At 34.5% G+C, this 26430-nt stretch overlaps 2 protein-coding genes across 26 annotated transcripts in view; one reads left to right on the top strand and one right to left on the bottom strand.

Annotated features, from left to right (window-relative positions):
- The window catches only part of LOC123671736 (transient receptor potential cation channel trpm), a 241241-nt gene that overhangs the window by 181231 nt on the left and 33580 nt on the right, over positions 1–26430 (top strand). For all 25 annotated transcript variants that reach the window (XM_045605743.1, XM_045605742.1, XM_045605738.1 and 22 more), the window contains 3 exons: positions 16509–16645; positions 24060–24216; positions 24979–25111. In XM_045605743.1, coding sequence (XP_045461699.1) covers positions 16509–16645; positions 24060–24216; positions 24979–25111 — 427 coding nt within the window. The remainder of the gene's footprint in view (positions 1–16508; positions 16646–24059; positions 24217–24978; positions 25112–26430) is intronic.
- On the bottom strand, positions 199–1190 carry LOC123671740. The gene has a single exon (XM_045605759.1). The coding sequence runs from the start codon at positions 1088–1090 to the stop codon at positions 299–301; it is 792 nt and encodes a 263-aa protein (XP_045461715.1). The 5' UTR covers positions 1091–1190; the 3' UTR covers positions 199–298.

Below are 26430 nucleotides of genomic sequence, written 5' to 3'. Positions count from 1 at the left end.
TCAAACAATGATTATTCTTTTAACAAAATATCGAAATACCTACATACGGTAAATGTTCACATTGTCAGTAAAGAAACTTCTCAATTGATTCATTGCAGTCATTAATTTATGAACTGTTTTTGAATTTTTTTCTCATTTGCGTATTTTTATTGTTTGAAACTTTTCATTTCCCTCATTTGTCTCATAGTAATAATACTATTTCTGAATATATGTTGTTTTTATTCAAAGTACATGTTTGTGCTACCCTATTGCAATATAATCTTCAGCTTGATATTCACGTTACTATAATTCTTGGTGCTTAGAGAGTATTCGAAGGAGTTTCAGTTAAAACTGTACATTCCATAACATCAAAACTACTTATATTCCAATCCTGATCAATGCCATGAGTGTAGTCTTTAGTGAATTCAGATTGTAGAGCCACAAGAACAAGACGTAAGTACCCACTCCTTTGTGGAAACCATTTTAGTGCAAGGACTCTCATCAAAACCTTACACTCCTTTCCCAAGCCGGTTTTACTCAAATCAACAGACATTGGTACCAGAATCTTTATATCTCGAGGATGTAATCTAATTATCTCTCGTTGGGTTCTAGTTAACTTCTTCGTCATGTCTTCTATCAATTTGATCCTCGCTGGTGCTGTGAGAAGACCTTCGAATTCTGCTACTTTGTTATTGTTGATTATTTCTGTTATTCTACAAATGGCGTGGGTAGAACCGTATATGAATGCACCTTCCGAGAAAGAAGGATCCCAGACATTACGTAGATATTTGAACTTAACTTTCGTTTTCAACCATCTGAGAACATCTGGGAAATAAATTAGATCAGGGGTCCTAGGAACTGAAATACTTCTAGTCAAGTGAATTTTTCTGCTGATTGTCAAGCTAGGTGTATTCTTGAACTTCATGCATGTCAGTAAAGAAGGATTCAGGGTATTCCGGATGTTTGATGTTTGTGATTTATGGATTACTGATGCAATGGGTGGTAGTTTCTTGCATGATGATGATGAATATTTTAGTAATCTTACTGAATGAAAGAAGCCATTCCAGATGAAAGACTGTGAATTTTGAATGGCTCTATAGATGTTAATCATTTCCTTTTTTAATATTCATGAAAAACTGTGAATTTTGATGATATATGATTGATGAAAACTGTCAATGTGACGTATTCCACGCTATCATATCAAATATAAATTGTATTCATTCCGAAATCGTGATTCATTTTTCCCATCAACGAAACTCTATGGATTAAACTTTCAAAAAAATTTACTACGCTTATTGAATTAAAATAAAAACAACATATTTTTCAAATTTCAATGTGGGAAATTTCAATTGAAAGAATTTCAATTCCATATAATTTTTGACTCTCATTCTGAATCGTTATGATATAATTTCATCGATTAATTTTTGACAGCACTCTTTTTGATGGAATAATAAATAAGCGCCAAATTTCATATTGACATGAACAAGGAAAAAATTTCTTATTTCTTATAACCGACAATTAATTTCACAACTAAACCTTTTGAACTTTAATTTTTATTCTTTGTTCATTGTGGAATACTGGTGAAAATATTTGCTAATTCTTCTTCAAATGGTAACATGTTTTTCCTTATTCTTCGACATAATATCTACAAGCAATTTTGAATCATTTTAGGTCGTCAATTGGCCACAAAGTTTCAATTTTCCATTACTTAAATTTTGTTGGAATTTGCTCCAGAGTAAATTTTATAATTATTGAACTGTTTCAGAGTGTACAAATTGGTAGTTGATCATGATTGAAACATGTTTGATACTTCCTATGTTTTTACTACTAAATATATGATATTAACAATTTGGGGATTACATTGTTTATCATGTAATCGCCCAGTTTGGAGCTTATTTCAAATTTATCATTAGACACTATAATTATTGTATTTGAAAACTTCAAATCCTTCTGAAGCTTCAAAAAATTCCTAAACATGAGCACAAGATCTTTAGCACAATTGTAAAGTGCGGTCTGCTTCCAATTTAAAAAAAAATTGATGACACATTTTAGAATTCCATTTTAGAGAAATGAAAGAAGAAGAAAATACTAAATAGATATTTTTCGGAATCTCCGAGCTATAAACGAAGATTAGATATTATGGATTGATCTCATCAATCTGTTTTTCTTTGAATATTTGACATAATATTCCATGTTTTCGGTCGATGGCCAATAAAGATCAGTTATTATTATTATTTCATTTCGTCACCTTGCATTGATTAAACAGTTTCAATATTTACCTATATATGTATATATTTTTTCCATTTTCATACAGAAACTTTTCAAATATTTTGAAAATTTATCTTTATCATCCTCGGAAAAAGAACTTTTATATTTAATAATAATAATAATAATAACAAGGGCGAATATGGAGTTTGTTAATAATAATAATAATAATAATAATAATAATGTCGACATGATCCTGGTTCACCTCGTTGAAATGTCTTCCATGCAGGGGCTTCTCTCTCCATCTATCCAATTTTTCTTGGTTTGTCTGGTGGTTGTATAATAATAATAATAATAATAAATAAGCGGGTAGCGGTAGGTGAATTCCTAGCGATTCACCTATCAGGAGAGTTGAATCGACTCCTGCCCACCGCAGATTCCAGGAGCTCCCTGACCCGGGAAGCTGAAACCTGTCGAAGGGTCCCTGTCCAGGGTAACGGACGAAGCCGTGTGGAAAGCAGCTCAAGAATTCTCCCACCGTAGCTCTGCGGATCGTAAAAAGCGATCGAAGGCCGTCTCCCCCACGACACGGGGGAACCCATGAATGATGGTGAATTTGAGGAATAGGAATATAGAGCCGCTGCCTGAGGTTCGTCAGGGCGTGTCTGGAGCCGGCGCTGGACATGACAGTATGCGGGACGTCGGTGACAGAGTGCTTAGGAGACGGGCGTCTGTCGAACAAAATTCTACGCCTCCACAATCTCAACATTCTAGGAGAAGAATAACACGAGTTTCTCCGACCGCTGAAGGTGCTGCGCAGGATCCCCAACCAGCACTCACCCAAGCAGGTCTACCAAGAAGACGCATGAAATGGACAAGTTCGATTAATGAAACGATCATGCGCATATATTATGAAGTGACTAATATGGAAGAGGATAAAATAGGCTACCGGCAAAAATTATTCGCAGAATTCCACAGAAACTATCCCGAACTCCAAGTTTCTGAGCAAAGAGTAGCCGACCAATACCGGGTCATATTGAGAAATAAACTTATACCCGATGAGAGACTTAACACCATAAAAAATGAAGTCCAACTGAGGCTACAGAATAGAGACCTCAGTAACAACGAAACGACAATTGAAGAAAACTACGATTGTGCTGAAAACCAACAGAACATCAATGCACAAATGAACACTGAGGAACAAAACAACGCAGATGTGATAGCAATAAGTGATGCTCAACGACGGAATATATATGCTGCACCCGTCGAAAATCCAGAAGAAGACCAAAGAGAACTACTGGAGCGATTATCTGCCACAATGAATAGATGCGTTTTAGATTTTGAGGGCACAGATCCATTGAGACGACCGATTCTACCAAGATTGAGGACATCCAAGAAACTAACTCATCTTCTGGTCATGACCAACAAGGAGATTATACCAAAGTATCTTTCTGACTACCATGATCTCGAATCATTACACCTCATCATATACTGTGCAGCATTTTCAATAGCCACAGTGCTAGGTGTGAAGCCAAAACCTAAAAGTCAGCAACCAGCCAGAGAAAAACAACAAAATAAACCACATTGGCAAAAAAGGCTAGAAAATAAAGTGCATAGCATTCGCCAAGATATTGGGAGGCTCACCCAATTTGCAAAAGGTTCGCCGTCTAGAAAATTACAAAAAATGGTGAATATAATAATGGATCATCACCGGCAACATACAACATATGATCCAAACAATGAAAATGCTCAACAAATTTTAGACACACTGAAACAAAAACTTAGTGTGTACTCCGAAAGACTCAGAAGATACAATGAGAGCTATAGAAGAAAACAGGATAATATGATTTTTGAAAACTCCGAAAGAAAATTCTATAGAATGTTAAACAACAATATGTCAGCAACACCAGGAAGTTATCCAACCGTCGAGGATATTGAGAATTTTTGGACAGATCAACTGGCTTCACCAACCCCCTACAACTCCCAGGCTGATTGGATAAGAAGTGAAGAGGAATCCTGTGAGACAATAGAACACATGCCGCATAACGCAGTTTCTATAGAAGAATTCCATGAAATATTGAAAAACGCACACAATTGGAAATCACCCGGCCCAGATGGAATCCACAACTTTTGGTTGAAGAAATTTTGGTGTATACACGGCAGGCTAGTTGAAACCATAAATGAGGTTATGAGGAATCCAACGGAAATGCCCAAATTTCTAACAACAGGGACCACTTATCTCCTACCGAAGGATCTGCAACACACAGCGGATCCATCAAAATACAGACCCATTACATGTCTACCAACAATATATAAAATCATCACATCATGTATAGCATCTCGTATCTACAAACATTGCGAGACAAATAACATAATGACAGCACAGCAGAAAGGATGTTCCAAGAAAGCACTAGGATCGAAGGAACTGCTGATCATAGATTCCATCATATGTAACCAAGCCTTCAAAAAACACAGAAATCTTTTTATGACATATTTTGACTATAAGAAGGCCTTCGACTCTATTCCACATGGGTGGCTGACAAAAATTTTGGAAATATACAAGATCGATCCAATTACAATAAACTTTCTGAAGTATGCAATGTGCAACTGGAGAACGAATATCGAACTCTCTACGGCGAACATAACTACTAAAGAGATTCCAATAAAAAGGGGAATTTTCCAAGGAGATTCATTGAGTCCCTTATGGTTCTGCTTGGCGCTGAACCCCCTTTCTAAACAACTGAATGCTACTGAAAAAGGTTTCAATGTCAAAGGAAATAGAAATACCATTGCACTCAATCATTTGCTATACATGGATGACCTAAAACTTATAACAGGCAACAAAAACCACTTGCAAATTATGGTCAAACTAGTGGAAAATTTTTCGAAAGACGTGGGGATGAAATTCGGATTGGACAAGTGTCGTACGATTAGCGTAGTGCGTGGAAAAATCCAAGATGAACCGATAGCTCTCTCCAATGGACAGGAGATAGAAGCAATGAAATCGGACGATCTCTATAAATACTTAGGAATGAAACAAAACCGACGAATAAACCATCAAAGAATGAAGGAAGACTTAACAACTGAGTTCATTAGGAGAATCAACAAAATTTTGAAAACAAACCTCAACAGCAAGAACATGACGAGAGCTATCAATACATATGCATGTTCAATTCTTACATACTCTTTCGGTATCATTCCATGGACCAAAACAGATATGGAAAACCTGCAACGCAAAATGAGAACCTCGATGACGAAAGCACACAAGCACCATCCGAAAAGTAGCATTGAGAGGACGACACTGCCGAGGAATAAAGGAGGCAGAGGTCTGCTAGACATCATGGAACTTGCCCATGGTCAAATTGAATGCCTACGAACATACTTCAAAGACAAATTAGGCACGTCAGAGATCTACAAAGTACTGTGTGAAGCAGACGAATCAACACCTTTGCAACTGCACAAGGAGCAATTGTCATACAACCACCAGACAATCCAAGAAAAAATGCAAAGATGGAGAGAAAAGCCCCTACATGGACGACATTTCAACGAGGTGAACCAGGATCATGTCGACATTGAAGCGTCGAACTATTGGCTCACATCAGGTGCGATGTATCCAGAAACGGAAGGATTTCTTTTAGCCATCCAAGATCAAGTGATCTCAACAAGAAATTACTGCAAGCATATCATAAAGGATCGAACTATTACTGACGATCGATGCCGTTATGGCTGTCCAACGAATGAGACAATCCAACATATCACGGGAGGATGTCAAATGTTTGCAGGAAATGAATATAAAGAGAGACACGATGCAGTAGGAAAGATACTACACCAAGAAATGGCAACTAAATTAACACTAATTCATTCTGAAAAAGTGCCATACTACAAATACCGACCGGAAACCATCCTGGAAAACGAACGCTATAAACTGTACTGGGATCGTACAGTTTTGACTGATAAAACAGTCCCTCACAACAGGCCAGATATATTGCTAGTTGATAAACATCAAAAGGCAGCAATACTCATCGACGTAGCAATACCCAATAACAACAACATGCGTCAAAAAGAGGTCGAAAAAATTTCTAAATATAGGGACCTCGAATTTCAGATAAAGCGCCAGTGGGGAATGATATCAACGAGAACTATTCCAATTATCATCTCAACAACAGGAATAGTACCCAAAAATCTCAAGAGAAATATCAAGCAACTAGGACTTAGTGAGTATATATATAATATAATGCAAAAAGCTGTTCTTTTAGGTACTGCAAGGACGGTGAGAAAATTCCTAGGAAGCGAAGGACAGGTCCAAGGATCGCGTGTAAGAGGACCAGAAGTTCGACGAGAACCAGGGGGACCACAAGGACCGGACACGACCGAGCTCTGCCCTTCTGATATTTTAAATATCTGGGATTGAGTGAATGTTCCTCTTAGCGAGGAGTGAGAAGCCGACGGCGAGGAGAAATCCTACGCGTATAGGCAAAAGTCGGGGGATAATAATATATTTATTTCCATAATCAAAACATACATTGAAAAGAAAATACGTCAATATAACTTAAGAAACTATGCAAAACTAAAACGTTCAGATTTGAAAAACAGAAATCAAGTACTCCTCGACATTGTATGGTTCCAGATTTATCAATAATTTTTTTATTTGATTTTTGAAAAGGTTTCCTTTTAGTATTTGATAACTCCTCGGGAGCTTATCAAACAGCTTCAAGCACATATATTCCACATTTCTCTGCGTCAGTGAAAGTGAATATCTGGGAAAGTGAAACGGGTGGATGCGCCTTGTTCTATTGGAATTCTCATATTCCCGAAACAGATCATGGTTGTTCTTAAAAAATAATAAGCATTTTAGAATATAAGTTCCGGCAGTTGTAAGTATTCCCTGACTTTTAAAATGTCCGCGACAAGATGTCCTCGCAGTGAAACCAAGCATGGTTCTGAGTGCTCTTTTTTGGACCACAAAAATCCTCCCAACATCCGAACCGTTACCCCAAGCTATGATTCCATAGGACATGATCGAATGAAAATTAGAGCAGTACACTGTCCTCATAACCTCAGAGTCGGACTGCAATGCCAAAACACGGAGAGTGTAGAGAACAGAGTTCAATTTACTACGCAATGAGTTGATATGTTCCGACCAATTCAGCTGATGATCAATTAGAACACCCAGGAAGCTAGTACTGGCGGAAACCTTCACAGCTTGTCCAGAGAGAACAATATTTTCTGGTTTATTAATTCTTGAATGCGAAGTACTGAAAACAACACATTCCGTTTTGCTTGAATTAATGGTTATTTTATTTGAATAACACCAATTTGCGATGGCATAAAAGCCTCTTTCAGCCATCATGACAACCTCCGAAATACTAGAAGCCGCCACCAGTAGATTGGTATCGTCCACAAACATGACGACCTCCGGATCCAACCGCACATCCGAATCTGCAGACAAATTATCACGCAATTCTATTTCCCTACTCTCTGGTGTGCTCCTAACAGGTAGCACACTCATATCTGACCGAAGTTCATCCTTCAACAAAATGTTGTCTGGTAGGTCGTTGATATAAATTAAGAATAAGAATCATCATGATTGACACAATCGAAAGCTTTTGAGAAATCTATGAAAAGACCGGTTGGAACTTCTCCATCTTCCAATGCACGAAGAACAGAGCGAATCAGCTGATACACGGCAGTCTCTATGCTCTTAGATTTCAAATAACCGTGCTGACACTTCGAGAAAATTCGATGTTTATTGAAGAAATTTAGGAGCCTATTAACGATTATTTTTTCGAAAATCTTAGAGAAAGATGTCAACAAACTTATTGGTCGATAATTACCAAGATCTTCGTAACTCCCTTTTTTGAAAAGGGGTTTCACTACAGCTATTTTCAGTGACTTAGGAAATATGCCCTCTTTGAAGGACATATAAATAATATAGGCCAATGGTTCAGCAATGAACCTAACAGAACTCTTGATAACAGACATTGGAATACCATCATATCCAAAAGAAATTTTATTTTTCATTTTATTTACTACGCTGATAACTTCGTCTGGTGTAATCTCAAAGAGGAAGAATGTCTTCGGGTTCCGACAGATAAAACGAACATCTGAAATAAATGTGGATTGAGGCTTTTGCATTGTTGTTGTTGATGAAATATTGCTAAAATGTCTATTGAATGCATTTGATAGGTCATGGGGATTATCAGTTTTGATGAAATTATCAACTTTTTTGACTTTACTACCAGTTATCTCATTTATTATCTGCCAAACAGTTTTACTTTTATTACTAGAGTTATTTATGCGATTTTTAATATTATCTTTCTTATTATTCACGAGAACACTGTCATATAGCTTTTTAGTTTGTTTGTAGAGATAAGCTAATTCTGTGCGAAAAAGAGACGCTGTGTAAAGGTAATCCAATCGTTTTTTAATTTCAATCACTTGAGTGGATTTATCCAAATATCTTCTATGAGAATCAATAACCTGAACCTTTATTAGTGGAAAAGCAAAATCAAAAATGGACTTGAATCCACCGAAAAAGTTATCCCAGAGGCAATCTATATCACACTGATTTTCCTCAAAGGTGAGGCCACTCCAGTCCTCGGCAGACAATAGTTCCAGGAACCTTTCCATTGTTTCCTCATTAAATAGACGAATTTGTTTTTTCACAGACTTCGGAATGGACTCACCGAAAGAAAAAGAAAATTTTTGAGAGGTGTGGTCAGATAGATGGGATGGAACTACCTCAATTTCATAATCACTTAAATTTGTAATTACGTTGTCTATACAAGTAGAAGATGTAGAGGTGACTCGCGTAGGTTCTTGCACCGTTATATGTGCACCATATCCCTCTAAAAGTGAAATGAAAGTTTGAGTCTCCCAACTACAAGAAAGCAAATTGATGTTGAAATCACCAGCAATTATATAATGACTCTTTTCGGTTGTAAGCTTATGAAGTATCAAATCAATATTCTCGAAGAACAAACCAATGTCACATCTTGGATGAGTATTCGGACGATAAATTGAAATAATTGAGTACCTTTTCGAACGAATATAAGCCTCTATAGCTGAACATTCGAAAACATATGGAACACTGAGTTTGACTAAATCTGAACGTTCTTTACAAGATATTTCATTTTTGCAATAAATAGCGCATCCACCATGATGGCCAGGTGGTCTGCAGTATTTTGAAACTAATTTAAAACCGCGCATATGGAGTGCATCGAGTTCAGAATCACTCTGCCAATGTTCTGTGACAGCTACAAAGCATGCATTAAGATTGTTTACAAACTGTTCTAACCTTAATATACAATTTCTCAATGATTGAACGTTTTGATGCAAAATTATACATTTTTCTTTCTCGATTCCATTGATTTGCTTTTGTTCAGACGGAATAAAAAATGACTTATTCTACTACCTTCAGGCCATAGATTTGGATTCTTGATGTTTTCAAATTGTTGTGCAGGTACAGTCAACTTGAAGGAAGAGTATTCTTTGGGTCTCTTCGATTCTAATTTTTCACATATAACCCCTGTGAAGCCCTTGTTGTCGAGATATCTTGCCAGCTTTTCGGATTTCAGGGTTGGATCAAGCTTACAAACATGTAAATAACCATATTTAGGTACGCCTTTAATCAACATATCATCAGCCATTCCACTTCCGACAATACTTCTGTCCATACGTCTAGATTTCCTATTTTTGACCATAGTGAAACCGCCCTCGGAAATAGCTTGTGGAGTGTTTTTATCCGATATGGAATTTGAATTATTTTTTTTCTTGATTGAACTGTTAGAATTAGAAGATGTTCGAATCATTGTGGAGTACAGAGAACTATTTTTATCTGACACTGTGTTTAAATTTATATTTGTTTGAATTGAGCTGTTGTTAGACTCGGTAGATGTTTGACGCTGTGGTTTCTGGACTAGACTTACTTGCGAAATATCACCCAAAGAAGCCTCATCTTGTCTGTCCTTCAGATCAGCTTTGAATAGTTCAGAATATTTCTTAGAATCAGATGGTAATTTAAATTCTTCACTTGTAATGCATTTCAGAAGTTTGGTATTTTCAACCTTCAAATTTGAAACCTCTTTACGGAGACCAAGAATTTCAATTTTTAAGTTCTCAATCATAGGAACAAACAAATCCTTGAAGGATTTGATAATGATATTCTCAATACCATCAATCAATCCAGCAGTTTGGCTAATTTCAGATGAATTCTCCTTCAGATTTTCCATTTTTGAGGTTATGTCCGATGATAAACAATCGACACATATCCAATTTTTGATTGAGCCAGATTTTTTCATTGTCTCAAGTTTTTCAACAGTTATGTTAACACACTGTGTATGAAACAAATGTGAACTGTTGCTAGAACAAGGAATAGAGTCATCACAACGACTAATAGTTTTCAAACACTTGTTGCACGTAACGGCCATTTTGAATATTATATTTTCATATAATATGTTTTGCACTGTGTAGAAATTGAAAATTAATCGAAGAAAAAATCCGCAAATTTTTAATTTCACGTTAATTTAATACAAAGTTCGAAAAATAAGGTTTCATCAAATTCTAAATTGAAAACCCGTATATTATGTATATATTTCATTATTACTTACATGATACATGATTGAAAGATTCTGCGAGGGGATACTGAATTCAAATATCAATCAAGCCTTTCCCTGAAAAAGTGGCAAGTATTGCAGATTGCGTTATGAGAGCTCACCTCTGCAAGAGGTTTTCAAAAACGATTCCATCACTTTCACCATCTTTCTTGTTTTATATAAGACTCCATTTCATGATATACGTTGTTTGGTAGACTTGGAATTTTCTTTTATGCAGAACTTTACGATTAACTCTAAAAGCTCTTGCGAAAGTTCCTTCATATTTATTGAAGTAAAATGGAAGCATTGTTTTATAGATGTTTGGTCAGAGTTGGATATCAGGAAGAACAAAGCGTTTGTTTTGTTCAATAAGGTTTCTTTACATTCGCGAATTCGTCTTAGCTTTAAGAATATTCTTCTTATTCGAAATGAGAATTTGGGGTCACTTTTTATTCATATCTCCCTTTGAAGAGAAACTGAGTTGTTGAAACATTCATGTCGAAATGAAATTAATATACCGTTTTTGAGATGAATCAGTCGAAAATCTCGAAAGAAAATACCTTATGGAAAAATGTATTGCGTAATAATTTGAATTTCATGTGAATGGTTAATGGATCGGATACATTAAGGACATTCAAATGGAAAATTTAAATTCTATTTCAGAGCCATATGTGATCTGGTCTTTTCGCCGTAGAATACGAATCTGTAATAAAAACATGGATTCCAAATTGAATTTCCAAATTTGACCTATTCCCCCCGATGACCTACCGCGAACTTCTTTTCATCTGAATTGCCTATACTTGATTCTGACAGTCGGAAAATAGTATATCATTTCATAAAGGGAAGGTGTAACACTCATTATGGCCAGCCTGTGATAACCCGCCGAACGTACCTATAGTATCCTTTAGTATGTTTAAATAAGGATGTCCACCAACAGAGGCGAAAACCATCCTTATTTCAACATATTAAAGGATACTATAGAACTTGGACTTTGCCCTGAAATAATATTTTATTTTGTGCAATTATAGCACTAGACGTTCGTAGAAATTTCATAGTTTTGAATAGTTAATTTCTATAGATATGATTTTTAAAATCTTATCACCAGAATGTTGCCTTTAAGTTTATTGAAAGTATTCTTGAGCTAGAAGAGAATCATAAAAAACTCCATAAAAAATTTCAAAAAATACCCAATATTCTCGTTACAACAGATTCAATCGGGGATGGGAAATTGTTTGTAAATTTAGGTTAACAATTTGAGGCTCCATGCAAAATTTCATTCATTAGTTTAAACCTTTTCGAAAAGACATATCCATATTTTGCCATGGCCGCCCAGATCCCCCAATATTTTGCCCATAGAGCATGTTAAGGACATCATGGGTAGAAGGCTTGGAAATTTACCTCAGCCGCCAAGGATTTTGGTGGCTCTGAGACAAGTAGCTTGGTATAGTATCCCTCAAGAAGAAATAGAATATCTTATTGCATCAATGCCGAGGTGTGTTGGGGAGTGTGAAGATAATCGCGGTGGACAAAAACATTATTAACAAATTTATTCAAAAAAATTGTAAACCCTTTTTCTTCCAAATTTCAATCATTCGTTCCTTGCTATATTATCTATGTTTTACCACAAAAAATTTAAACAGCTCCTTCTGGGTGTTGCAGTTTATTTGTCAGTTAGGATAGTTTCAAACGATAAGGGGCATTCACTGATGAAGAATCTGTGGTCAAATTCAATTATGTCCATCCCTCCGGTCAAAACAGCGGAAAATATGATAACTCTTGACCGGAAGAACCTATTAGAACTTACAAGAAGTTTCATAAATATGCCATTTCCAATAATGTGGTTTTCCTGATAATTAATGAACATTATTCAATATTTCAGAACCACATAAAATGTAAGTAAAATGTCTGGAATAATGAAACTCAATATGCCATTGAAAACACATCCAACTGAGGTAGGATTTGACGTGTAGATTATATAACATAACAATTTCAAACTCATGAAAAATTTTATTTGATCTCCTCGCCAGAACAAGAGAAAAGCGTAATATCGAAATAAAATGGCCCATTTTTCCATGACAACATATTTGACCTAGTTGCAATTTTGTTAGAAAATATAAAATAGAAATATTTAAAATTTAATTCAAAATTTTATGTCGATAGCTCATTTAATATTTCCACAAAAATATAGATCTGACTGGGTTGAAATTTTGTTTGTTTGCCTAAAATAGTTATATACTTGAATATAGAGGCCGAAATTCAGAAGAAGCGATTAGAAGCAAATGCCCCTAGTGCTTTCATCGAATTTTTCCATAGGAAATAACACAATGCCAGTAATTCACCAGATCGTGAGCATTCACAACGAGCCAACGACTATCACGAGCAGAAAGGACATTGTTGGTAACATTTAGTCCTCCCTAATGAGGGTGACGAGAGGCACTTGTTGGTCGTCTAGATTCTAGTAGGGTGATCATTTAACACTTTCAAACCAAAAATTTTTATTGTTTACTGAACCTAATAGGATGGTAACCTAGTGATTGGCGCCAGGTGAAATGAAATGAGACATATTATAATCAGCTGATACCGAAAAAGTTAGGCAAACTTATCACAGATATTTTATTCGTATTCAAGAAACAAATTTCATGTTTGCATTCAGTTTGATACTCAACATTTCAAATAGTGGTTTATTATTTCCTTCTATACGACATAATATTTACAGTCCAATGAAAAGTCTCCTGCTCATTTAAACGGATGATTTTAAAATAATAAGGATGCACAAAAACGAATATACAAGTAGTCTCATCTAGAAGTAATAAATAACGCAATAGTGTCAGATTACGACATTATCTTACGTATCGACGTTGATCACTACGAACAAAAATTGGCAAGTTATCTCTTACTTGAAGTATTGAAAGTTATATCTTATGTCAATTTGGTTTTTTGAAAACCTATTTATTCCTTAATTGTGTTGTAAATGAGTTCACATTCATCATTTCTTTACTTATTTGTATACAATAAAATACAATTTCCTGGGGATTAAATATTCCAATGATTCAGCTTTACGGATGTTACTTTTGAATCTAGGATTATATTTTGGGGAACTTTTTAATAAATCTAATTAAATGCTATTTTCATCAGTTATTCTCATTTTACATGAGTATTATTCGAAAAAACTTGTTTCGTAATAATGACGCCAAAAAAACATCATCTCTTGATGAAACGATAACTGCAATCTCAAAATATGGGTATTGGGTATACTTGTTGTTATTGATTAGATATTAACTAACTTGCATGAAAATCTATAAAGGATGCAATAATTATATCGGTTGAAAGTTTTCATTGGAAGGCATAAAACACCCTATATCTCACAAATAATTTTCAAGACTGACTAAGACTATTCAGATTGTCCTGTGTTCACACTGATGGCATGTACAGTGAAATCATGAAATACCCTATTTATATTGAGATTTGACAATCACTGTATATAAATATACTTGGAACAATTTTCAACAATGATCGAAACCCCCTAAATAAAAGGGAATTTATGTGGCTCTGTTATTTATGCATTGTTATGCCAATTATCCTAACGCCAATTTTGAATAGTTAGTTCAACGCCAGAATAAGCAATTTTACAATTTAATATACCCGAAAAAAATCAAAACCGGCGCATTCGCCATTTTACAATTTGCATGTCGAATTTAATAATTGAAAAGATTCCATATAGAAATTCATGAGTTCGAACTTGAAAAGACACATTTTCATTCTCTTTCCAACTCGAAAGCTGGTGGAATAAAAAATATTATATTTAAAATATAATGTTGGCATTATTTTTAAATCCATAGATTTTTAGATTGGCAAAGGGTTTTTATCTTTATCGTTAAATATTGATTCAAAGGCTGAAGTCCTCCGGTCAACTGCCTCAAATACAATAAATTATGTATTCATTTTATTGATTCTACTATGCAAATAAGCGTTCTTCTATCAACAACAAAAAAAGTTAAAAGATGATTTCAAACGTGGCCGAAAAATCACCGATGATGCTGAACGCTTTGGTCGCCCGAATTCGGCAAACGCAGCTGTTGGAGGAAAAAAATATGATTTTTTGCATCGATATATGACTGTGGATCAAACATGGAGTCATCACTACACTCGTCAGTCAAAGATAGCTTCAGCCTAGTGGAAACCAGTCGGTAAAACACGTCCAAAGCGACCAAAATTTTAAACATCAGCTGGCAAGATATTTTTTGTGTCTACAACTATAGAATGAAAAGTAGTAACATCTAGTACACATACATCCAGAGAACCCCCCACAGGGTGCGAGAACGTTCATTAAAATTTAATGCCGTCATTAAAATTTCAATCCTTCATTAGGTGGAGCCTATTGGCTACCAGTACCGTTTAATGGAGGATCAAAATTTTAATGCGGCATTAAATTTTAATGAACGTTCTCGCACCCTGTGGGGGTTCTCTGGATGAATGTCTACTAGATGTTACTACTTTTCATTATATAGTTGTTGATACAAAACATATTTCTTAATTCTTAAAACACTGTTAAAATACTACAAATCATCTCGGAACTAGAACAAATCAAAAATCACGAGCAGTATTGGTATTATTCAGTTTGACACTTTTATATATCCCTGTCGACCCTGTCAAAACGATTCAGATGACAATCCAAAAATAAAATCTTATAACTTTAAGACATTGAGTTTCAACGAAGCCGCAATATTCTCATTATGTGAAGGAATAATATACAATGACGTATTTATTTAACGAGTGATTAGAGAACATCTTTTCTAAGTACAAAATTTAGAAACAACATTTATTATATGGTTATGGCATTATTTTTTAGATGGATGTAATCAGTAGTACGCTGTAGATTACCCTCAGAAAATAAATTCAGATCCATTTAATGGAAATTTTTGTTGGGATTTGCTCAATATATCAACTTCAAGCACGTCAGTTTGCTTTCCTACAATGCTATCAATCAAAAAACGGATTCATTATAAGCCCATAAATAACAGTCAGCTATAAATCAAGTCGATTTTCATACATCAAAATTAATCCAATATTTTTTCTTGAAGTTAACAAAACCGCATTGATAATTAAGCCTGAAAAATACTTCCGGTTAAACTAGCATTCAATTCGGGCTTTTGAATGATAATCCAATTACTTTCAGGACATGTTATGCTAATTGATTTTTCAGTAGAACGCTGGTTAAGAGCGAGAGATTATGTTACTTCCACCAAAGAATCTCAGCCTGAAGTTTATATCTGTTAGGAAAATCATCACTTTGTTGTTGTTGTTCTATCATCATTTTAGGCACAGCTCACTTGAATGAAATAGTGGGTATCTTCATATCAATTTCCATTGAAGTATAATAAATTCTTGAGAATATTAGATACATCAATTCTCAATATTAAGAATAATTGTTAAACGTTTCTTTCAACGGGAATAAAAATCAATTGAAAAACTGAATCTAATTTCCAAAATTTCAAATATTGTTACATTTAGTAAACCTTTGAAGATTGCGATGAATTTCCATTGAAGTGAATTTCATAAGAATTCATACTTCGTACATTCCGAATAAAGGGATTCGGAAATTTATTACCCACATTATACTATTAATACCCCAACACAACACTTCTTATCTTATGCGAAGGAAACATTGGAAGTAGAATAATACCTCTATTCCGATTCAATGATACTGAGTTTCTGTTCTTTGAATTTCAGATCACGATTTGCTGCTCTGAACAATCGGCATGCCTATTTCCTGCTCGTAGATAATGGAACAATAGGGAAATATGGCGCTGAAATTGTTCTCAGGAGAAAATTGGAAAAGCACATATCTAAACAGAGATTATATCCTTGTGAGTATCCAATAAAAACATTCTAGAATTAATACTGACTTATAAATTATTCAATTCAATAATTGAATTCATATTTAAGTACAAATATCTTAACAAGAATAGTTTTTGTCATTAAATCAATTAATTTATAATCTCGACATATGATGTTCAATCAAATATGCATTTAAAAATGAAGGAATGTCATAATCATCTCTTGTAGTTTGTCAAAACAATTCGTATTTCTTGTTCATTTATTATTTTCCATAATAAATTATTAGAATTCATGAATACAAAAATCGAATTGAAATACACCTCCTCATCATGAAATATCTCAAATGACAAAAATTTTCAAAATTCCATCAATATCACGAAATTTGGCAATTAAATCTGAACATGATTTTTAAATTTATGAATGAATGAATATTGAAGCTTTAATTTTCAATAATAATTATTTTATGCAATATCAACCTAGAAGCACACTTTATCAATTTTATGATTTTGGTCATATATTATCCAAATTCTCGAAAAATTATTTTTTTCTAATGATTCCCCAATTTATCATTGAAAATAATAAATCGCAATATTTCTATCCACTGTACGAAAATTATACCTATCTCTAATTATAAGGACCATGAAATTTGGCATGATATTCGGTTGAATGGATTCTCCTGGAAAATGCCAATCATTGTTTACAAGAGCTTGAAATCAATAAATATAATTTCAATTTATGAAATATTGCGGGACATTGCATTATATTTTTCAAATTTTTATGATACTCAAATATGTATATGTCAGTATGAAATCCTAGCTTAAGTAATGTGGTATTTGAAATTTTATGAATGTTTGTTCAGATTTCGGAACTTAGAATGCTCGTTTCAAACCTATCATAACGATATTTAATATAAAAGTTTGGCTCCCAATGTACCGAAGAAAGCTTTGTGATTTTTCAGCCTTCAATGTGAAATTTTTCACTTGCAAAATGGATATACCAATCTAAACAACTAAGGTTTCGAGTTTAAAGGAGACGATCAATCAGATTTCAGATATGTATAAATCAATTTGTGTGGATGTACTCAGTATTTATTGTGAAAAGTAGAAATAAATCAGTTGAAGAATGGCAGATAATTGAATTAAAACGAGTTCATAACATGCTCATGTGTGCGGTATTGTATTTTGAACAGTTCCAATTTGGCAATTGAATTGATAGACACAGAACTAGAAATTTTCAGATGCCAATAATAGGTGACAGTCCGAAATTACTGGTAGTGCTAAATTGAAATCTTTCAAACAAGCTTGCGAGTTACTCAGCGAGAAAATGGTGGACAACAATATATTCCTCAATGATTTACAACATGAAATGCATGAAATTAAAACATTATAATGAAAATAAAATTAGATAATTATCTATGATAATAAGATCAGTTGAAAATGAAATGAAAAGAAAGAATAAGAAATCTAGAAAAATTGAAAAATTTTGAGGAACTAATTTCTAGAAAGAAAATACAAAAAAAAATTATGCTGATATAAAATAAAGGTAACATACCACGACTAAAGATTAACTTTCTACCTGAAACTGCTTGGTGAACCTGCCAATAACCATTTTGGAGTAGCAGCAAATTAAATGGATAGAATAGTCAAGAGACAACAGCAGCCTTTGGAAACACCACTGAAAATTGTACAAACAATGCAAGCCAATGACTAAAAAATGATCCAGATCTTTGGACTGGAAGAAAGTAGGCCAAATTAGAAAGAAGTTATTCACGTGGGCCCTAGAATCAAGATCCTCTGGGCACAATGGGACTCCTCAATATTGAATGCTGGCGTTTAGTATGAGATGTCTGAAGAAACGTGATCGTACCAGAACCAGATATCAACTGGTAGCAGAAATGTTTGACAAACTACCAGATGAAACTTCTAGAGATATTTCAGTATCGAAAGGCCTTAAGAGAATAATTGAATAATATTTTATGGCTAACAGACAATTTTTTAATTCCGGAAAAAGTACCTCCTCGTGCGGGACTCGAACCCGCCACCTCTGAATCACTAGTCTGACGATCTCACCAATCGAGCCACCGAGAAAGCAGAAAGTTCCAACTGCATATCGAAGTACCGCTTCTCCCGGAATCAAACATCAGTAAAAGTATCCCTTACAGACTCTGTAGTTCCCAAGGGTTAGGGAAAGTTAATGTTGAAAGGGAACTCATTCACTATCTGTGATCATCACGTTTATCTTTTGCCTTTCCTCTAACGTCGTCGATATTTTATCGACAGTATGATTCAGGTTTCTGAACCTTGCGACCAACAGAACAATTTTAGCGTTCCGGAGTTTTTTTCGTTCTGCTCTTTCGGTGATTTTCTAGATTCAGATATTGAAAACTAGTACCTAAAGTATATCCGAAGGCACATGGAGGAAGCCAGAATATTCAAATTATACAAGGGTTGTCCAAGTTTTCAAAAATTTTTTGGAATTCATGAAATTATTGCTAAAAATACTCTCAAATAAACCCCGGTATTTAACAAATCATCTTGGAAAAAAGAATGTTCCGATTCGGTTTTCCTCATTGGCTGAAAATTCCCCATTCCACTTCGGGGGCGTTTTCGGTTACACTCATTGGCTGCATCTATCACTTCTTAATTACTTTCTAATGATTCGCATAGACCACTTTGGTCCATACCATAGGGGTATTATTGAAATGCATTTTTACTTAGTTTTTGTTCGTTGTGTAAGTGATGTTTTTAATGATTTCGACTATGATGTTTGTCGAAATTCTATGGCTTATTTAAAAAAGATGAATATTTTGCGATCAAATCTATTCCTCCATTTACTTTCAGAGTCAGAATTGATATGACGAGTTCTGAAGAAAATGATTTCGCATATTATAACACCGTAGAATGACAGGCATCATTTTTGATGTGACATATAAAAAAACTATTTACGTCGCAAATTTTTTGGAAGTATCGGCATCAGAGTTCCATACTCTGTTTTGCATATCTGGCCAAGCGTTTTTATGGAAAAGTTCAAGTGACTTTGAATATACTATACATACTTGTGGCAATGGAAATGGACTACTTACAAAATAGGTTGAAGTCTTCGCTATTTCAAATCAAGCTGCTAATGTGGCACTCAAGTCTATAGTAAGATGTTCAGCCGTTTTTGAATCCCGATGAAATTACATTTCAATTAAAGTCGAAACATATAAACGATGTTTGTTGACTATAAGATATCCGCAAAACTAGAACTACAATTCTACACCCATAATTGTATGACATGGTCGAATGGATGAATAGAATTGTTGGTGAATATCTGGCTCAAGTAGTCTCTAACCATCAAAGAAATTGGGAAGTATCTACATCTTCAGATCTCTAGATCCTTAATCCAAGAATCAATCGGAGAAACGCCAGCGTGTATAATTTTCGTTCATGAGATACGGTTACCGCGATTTTGAGTTTGTATAGAAACCAGACGAAGAGATAACCGGAGAAAGATATTGCCAATGGCAGCACGAAAACTCGTTATGATAACAAAGCATCGGTAGGTCGTTTTGATTCTGGGGATTATTCGACCCTAAAAGAAAACGAGTATATCGGGTTGGATCGCATAGGGTGATTAAAAAAATTAATTTTGTGGTATATCGCGTCCAGAAATTGCATAGCTTAAGGTGAAAGCCGACATATGGCTGGCACCGTATGAAACTATAAAAGAGTATTTAATGACTCACTATGTTGCAAAGGTCAGAAGGAATAACCTTCGTATCCAGAAAAAATGTTGTCGTATTTACGAACTATGATGGCGATGCTCAAAGTTAGGTTGTGGTCTAGATCTAAACTCGAGAATAAATTGTCCAAAACATGTTGAATGTTCTTCATAAAACAGAGCCACAGATCCTTTTATTTTGTTACAATACAAAACCAGTTTCATCAAAATAGAGAAAAATCAGATGTTATTTTCTCTAAATTTATGGCTAATCAGTTCATTCTGTCAAACCTTGTAGATTCGCACAGATTTCTCGGTTATATGTATCATTATATGTTGGTACTCGAAACTCTTCTTTTGATATTGTTAAAATTCACTACAAAAATGGTGAAAATTTTGCAGTCACAGTTCGCAAAAACAAAACTTTTGGGACTTTTGGATCATAGTGAAGCATCTTTTCGGCAACCAATAGTGAAACTGGTGAAAAAATTTGATCTGTTGGGACAAGTTAGGGATGTTGAGAATCGAAACCGTTCAAGAACAACTGAGAAATATTGCTGTTGTAGCCGACAGTTTTGGCGAAGACCAATCGACGATTCCTCGTCGATTTTGGAGATTAGGCATTTCAAAAACTGAATTGGAAGATATTGATATGGATTACGTTTATTTTCAGCAAGACGGCGCTACGTGCCACACAAATAACGATACAATCCCAATTTCGCGAACAAAGTTTCCTGGACGTGTTATTTTTTCAAGAAGTTATTCAATTGGCCACCCAGATTATGTGAGTCAACACCTTTAGACCCCTTTTTTAGGGCCTCGTGAAGAAAAAGGTCTAAATCAATGCTCCATAATCGATTCACGAATTCAATTTGTGAAGTTATCGAGGACATACTGCCGCGAATGTGCCAATTGGTTATGGAAAATTTCATGAAAAAAATAGAGTGGTGCAACCGTAGCTGTGGAGGCTATTTAGCTGATATCTTTTTCAATCGTTAATGGCATACCTTCTTCTTCACAATTGAATAAACATCCATTGATTTCTCTCAAGATATACCCTTTATCTACTCCTATTGAATTATATATTCATTATTCAACTGCTTTTGAGCAATTAATAGTATCTATTAACAAACAACGTGAGTTATAATAACTAACTGCTATAACTCACTATAATAAATCGGAAAAGATGGCTCTGTGCTTCTATACTTCTGTGCTTCTATTCGGTTGGCCAAAAGGGAACATTCCATTATTGTTATTGAGGGGAGGAATGTCACTTTGATAATTTTGACGTTTATAGGTAACTTTTGAAGTTTGTCAATAAAGTCCTTTCTCTATTCTTGTATTTTAGTATTTATTGTTATAGTCGTAGATAAAGTATAGTATTCAACTTGCGGAAATGGTCATAACTCACTTGATGCATTACAGTACTCGCCTGCGGCTCGTGCTGCAAACTTCATCTGCGTGAGTTATGACCCATATTACCGCTTGTTGAATAATATAGGTACTATTTTTTAATATCAAAATCAACTATTAAAAAACACCTATCATTGAAAAAAATTTTAAAAATAAATTAGTTTAGGGTATATAGAAAATGTAATCAACCTGATAACGTAATATCTTGAAACAGCCTCAACCTTTACAATTTTTTTTCGATCCCAATGGAATTTGGTATGGGTATCATCATGTTGAAGCTATAGATAATCACATACGAATTTCGGCTTTTTCGGCTAAAAAGTATACGTTGAGCATATGCAAACTTGTAATTCCTGGGGACTACTAATCTCTCGTTTCATTCGTTCCTATGAATTTGGTGTGTATATTCAATGTGAAACGTGTATGAACGTGTGAACGTGAAATTCCTGGAACATCAATATTTAACGTTCCGCTTGTCCGATTCAATTTAAATTTGCCAGAATGATTTGAGTTGGACAGAAATGGTTTCACAGGAATTTCTGCTCTTTTGAATAAAAGGTGCGCATTCGACATACGTTAATTATAAATTCTTTAGAAAATGCATGACCGAAATAATTAAGTGTAGTAGGTTTTTCAGAAGCTGAGAAAGCGGAAATATAAGTCCTCACCCATTGACAGAGTACATTTCATTAAATGCAGAATTACAACAATTTTTTGATTCATTTTTCTTTCTTATTTTCATTTCTGAAAACCTATTTTCTGTTCAGAATTCGGAAGTTATGCTTGGATGATTCACCTCTCAGTTCACCTTTCACCGAATAGATTCAATGTTGTTCGACTATTGGTGATATAATCCCAAATTAGATGGATTAGATAACTTAATGCCGGTTTTTCGAATGTTGCTTTACGGAAATGTTAACCCACAACCAGGCGCAAATAAATTGTTTTGCTAGATCGTACAACTGAAAATTATTTTTCATTTGAGATTCTAGAAACCTGACGGTATTGTGAAATTTGCGATGATCATTTGTTGAATTCGGTAAACGAGGAAAAGTGTTGAGTTTTTCAAGATATAGATTTTTGAATGAACCTTCTACGTTTTCAAAAACCATTGAGAAAAAGGGAATTTCGATCTATTAATCACCATATAGTTTTTTGTCTATAGAATTCATACTGATCATTTATCTTATATCCTAATGTTGACAAACCAAATGAAAATTTTAAAATGATGCCGTTGATTGGTCAATTCTTTGTATAGCGCCACCTTCAGGAAGAAAAGAGAAAGGCGGCCCATGCGGAACCGAGTCACCAGAATTATCTCAAACAAAATCAGTGAGCACTGAGATTTCAGACATTTTACTCTCATTAAAAGTTGATAGGCAATTTATAATTTTAATCTCTCAATCTTCCGCAGAGGTAGGGATGGTTTTCAAGTTTGTTAAGGGGTATTAGAAATAAGATAATCTATGAGAGCAACGTTTTTAATTCCAATTCTTTATAGAATTTGTATTTCAAGAATTCTATCTAAACAAATTGCCAAATAGGGCATTGATCCCAGCGTTGTTCAATGCAGAGTTCCATAGGCTGCGATTCGCAAGAGATTTATGGTCTTTATTCTTTTTTTATACTTTAGAGAAAGTTATGTCATGAAATACCCTGAAATTATTATTCCTTAATTTCTTGAATTCACTAGTCAATGCGATATTATTGTTATTAAGCGTTAAATGTACGATCACCCCCTCTAGTGACGGCAACCCCTTAATCTTAAATGGAACGAGAGTTCAAGCCAAACTGAATTTTGAAGATTTTTGATTATATTGATGAATATGCTAAAATATTTCTGTTTTGCGTTCGTTTCGATGTGAAAACTAGTTCAAATTGACACTCTTTACCATAACCTATATGAATTTTGTCGCCAGAGATGCATTTGGCGTATTAACAGAGAAGTGCCCAGAAAATATTGTTTTCAGTTCCCATATTTTTTTTTTGTGGAACTACCCGTCAAAGGAATAAACCGGTCCAGGTTTTGTCAGAAAGAATAGGTGATTTCATGAATAACAGTGTCCCATTTTAAAGCTCCTTGTATTCCGAAAGTTTACTCAGACTTGAAATAATTTGTAAATGACTTCGTAATGACAACCCAAATATATGCTTGGTAACTTCCATACGCCCTTAATTCTCATTGAAAAATCTCTTCACGTTTCTGTCGCTGTTATGATCAGGATTCTTTGTAAGACGTGCAACGAATTCCATAGTGCCAGACGAATTCGATAAAAAGTTCTATTTGAACTTTGACATCAGACACAATAACTCTTAATTTCGTTTCAGTTACCCAGAGCCCCATACCAATTGTCTGTTTGGTGATCGAAGGCGGCACAAACACTATTAGAGCAGTCCTGGAGTATGTGACAGATGATCCTCCCGTACCTGTCGTTGTCTGTGACGGATCTGGCAGAGCCGCAGACCTCATTTCATTCGTATATAGGTGAGAAGAGTCAAGCATATGATTTTGGTAAAAAAACTAAGAAGATTAAATTCAAAGAGGCAATTTAACAAAGAGACATATATTCGACAAGAAAAAGGGAAATGAAAAATATATTGGCCTTTTTCTCATATATTTTTAATTCCATTAATAATCACCACTTTGAAGTAATTCCGAGTACACGAAAATTACAGAATTTCAAGTTTCTAACTATACTGGATTTTAGAAATTTCATCCACTGAATTTAAGAACACCCTGTATATTTTTCGAATTGAGTCATAGGAGATAGATAGATAAATATCTTTATTTCAAAATATGTATAACATAGAGTGAAATAGTGTCAGAAAACTATACATTTACAAATTATGGCACATTAAACCTGAAATTGAAGTACTCTGACAATGAGTACGGTTCTAAACTAATTAACATTTCCCTTAGTTTCCTTTTGAAATATCTGAAATTATCAATTACCCTAAAACTATTCTGTAGATGATTATAACTCCTTATACAATTATACGAAGGATGTTTCTCACTTAAGCTTAATCTTTGCTTAGGATATAACAGAATGATCAGCTGAATCATTCTGTATTCACATCGAAAACTGTGTAAATTTATGACCAGGATCTCAAAACTGTATTCGTTTTTGTCATTTGCTTTTCTAATTGTGAAGGCATTGGAAAAATTCAGTAATAAAATATTCATTTGAGAATTTCCATTAATTCTCTATTTTGAAAGTGTGAAATTTTTTTCATTCCTGTGTTTTAGGTACGAGCTGAGGGTGCTTAAAGTGTTGAAAGATTATATAATCGGTACCATACAAAGGGCATTTGAAGTACCATTAGATCTGGCAGAAGTTCTTTTTGGAGAACTCCTCCAATGTGTACAAAATAAAAATCTGGTGAGTGATGCTGCAGAAGTAATTCATCATATAATAATTTGCTGAGTGAACAAATAGAACTGAAATTCTTATTACTATTTCAGGACAACACTTTTCCATAGTAGTTACTTGTTAAATATTTTGAAGGATTTTCCAATAAGAGGTTTCATTTTCATATTGGAAAAAACGAGTTTATTTCAAGAGAAATCAATGGATGTTTATTTCATTGTTAAGAGAAAGGCATTCATCAATGATGAATAACGTAATCAGCCAAATAGCCGTCACGACTACGGTTGCAGCACCATATCCTTCCATGAAATTTTTTCATGGCCAATTCACACATCTGCTTTGCTTTTGTGGCACGTAGTGTCGTCTCGTTCAAAAATAACATCGTCCACAACTTCAATTCCGTTTTTGAAATGCCTAATTTCCAAGATCGATCAATTATCCTTGAACGACTCACACGATATCAATTCTTCACATCGCTACTTCTTTCAACAGCCCAATTTTTCCAACAATCCAATTTTCCAAGTGATCTAGCTAAACCTTGTACAGTGCATCCCATTTTGGGTGAGACTGCCAGGTTTCTCGCTTGTTATTTAAGATAGAGCCTTGCGGTTTTCACGTTCCTGTCCTACTTTTTCGTGAAACTCAAGTTGGTCTAATCAGATTTTGCATAACTGTTTCCGTTCAAGAGATACAGGGTGATTTTGGAAATTGATACTTTTCGGACCCCTCCCTTATCTCCGAAGTTATTAGAAATAATGCTGAGGTAAAAACTACGTCTGAATCAGAATTTTGCGTAGAATCCAGTGGTGTACTCAATTTTTTTTCGGGGTATGGTTTTGATGATTCAACACAAACCTATATTTTTTTCAATGGAACACCCTATATGTCATTACCTCGTTGAATTCTTTATTTTTTTCCCTTCAAAATGATATATGATACTATATAGGTAGGTTGGTCAGAAATGTTAAAAAAACACTAAAACATCAAAAAATGATGATTTTTTGTTAATGAGCAATGGATTTTCCATATGAAAAAAAGGATTAATTGGATAATTTTCATTCGTGATTTTTGTTTATAGTAGAGTAAGCAAACAAATATAATACACTCATCACTAATATGAAAAACAAAATGTAGGTACCTACCTAATAACAACAAATGAATAACAAAAAAATTCATAAACGTAAAATAACAAGCGAGAAACGAGCGTTAAATAACAAGCGAGAAACCTGGCAGTCTCACCCAAAATGGGATGCACTGTACAGTCTTACCAATACTAAGTACCTCTCGATATGCTATTTGGATCATACCCTTTCCAACATTTTATGGAAATG

Source organism: Harmonia axyridis, chromosome 1, assembly GCF_914767665.1.
Source record: "Harmonia axyridis chromosome 1, icHarAxyr1.1, whole genome shotgun sequence".
Classification (NCBI taxonomy): domain Eukaryota; kingdom Metazoa; phylum Arthropoda; class Insecta; order Coleoptera; family Coccinellidae; genus Harmonia; species Harmonia axyridis.
The sequence above is the reverse complement of the archived record's forward strand: the minus strand, read 5'-3'. Positions and strand labels throughout refer to the sequence as shown.

What these genes read in the sequence shown, in the direction of transcription:
- LOC123671740 (XM_045605759.1), bottom strand. Translation starts at nt 1,090, where the DNA reads ATGATTAACATCTATAGAGCCATTCAAAATTCACAGTCTTTCATCTGG.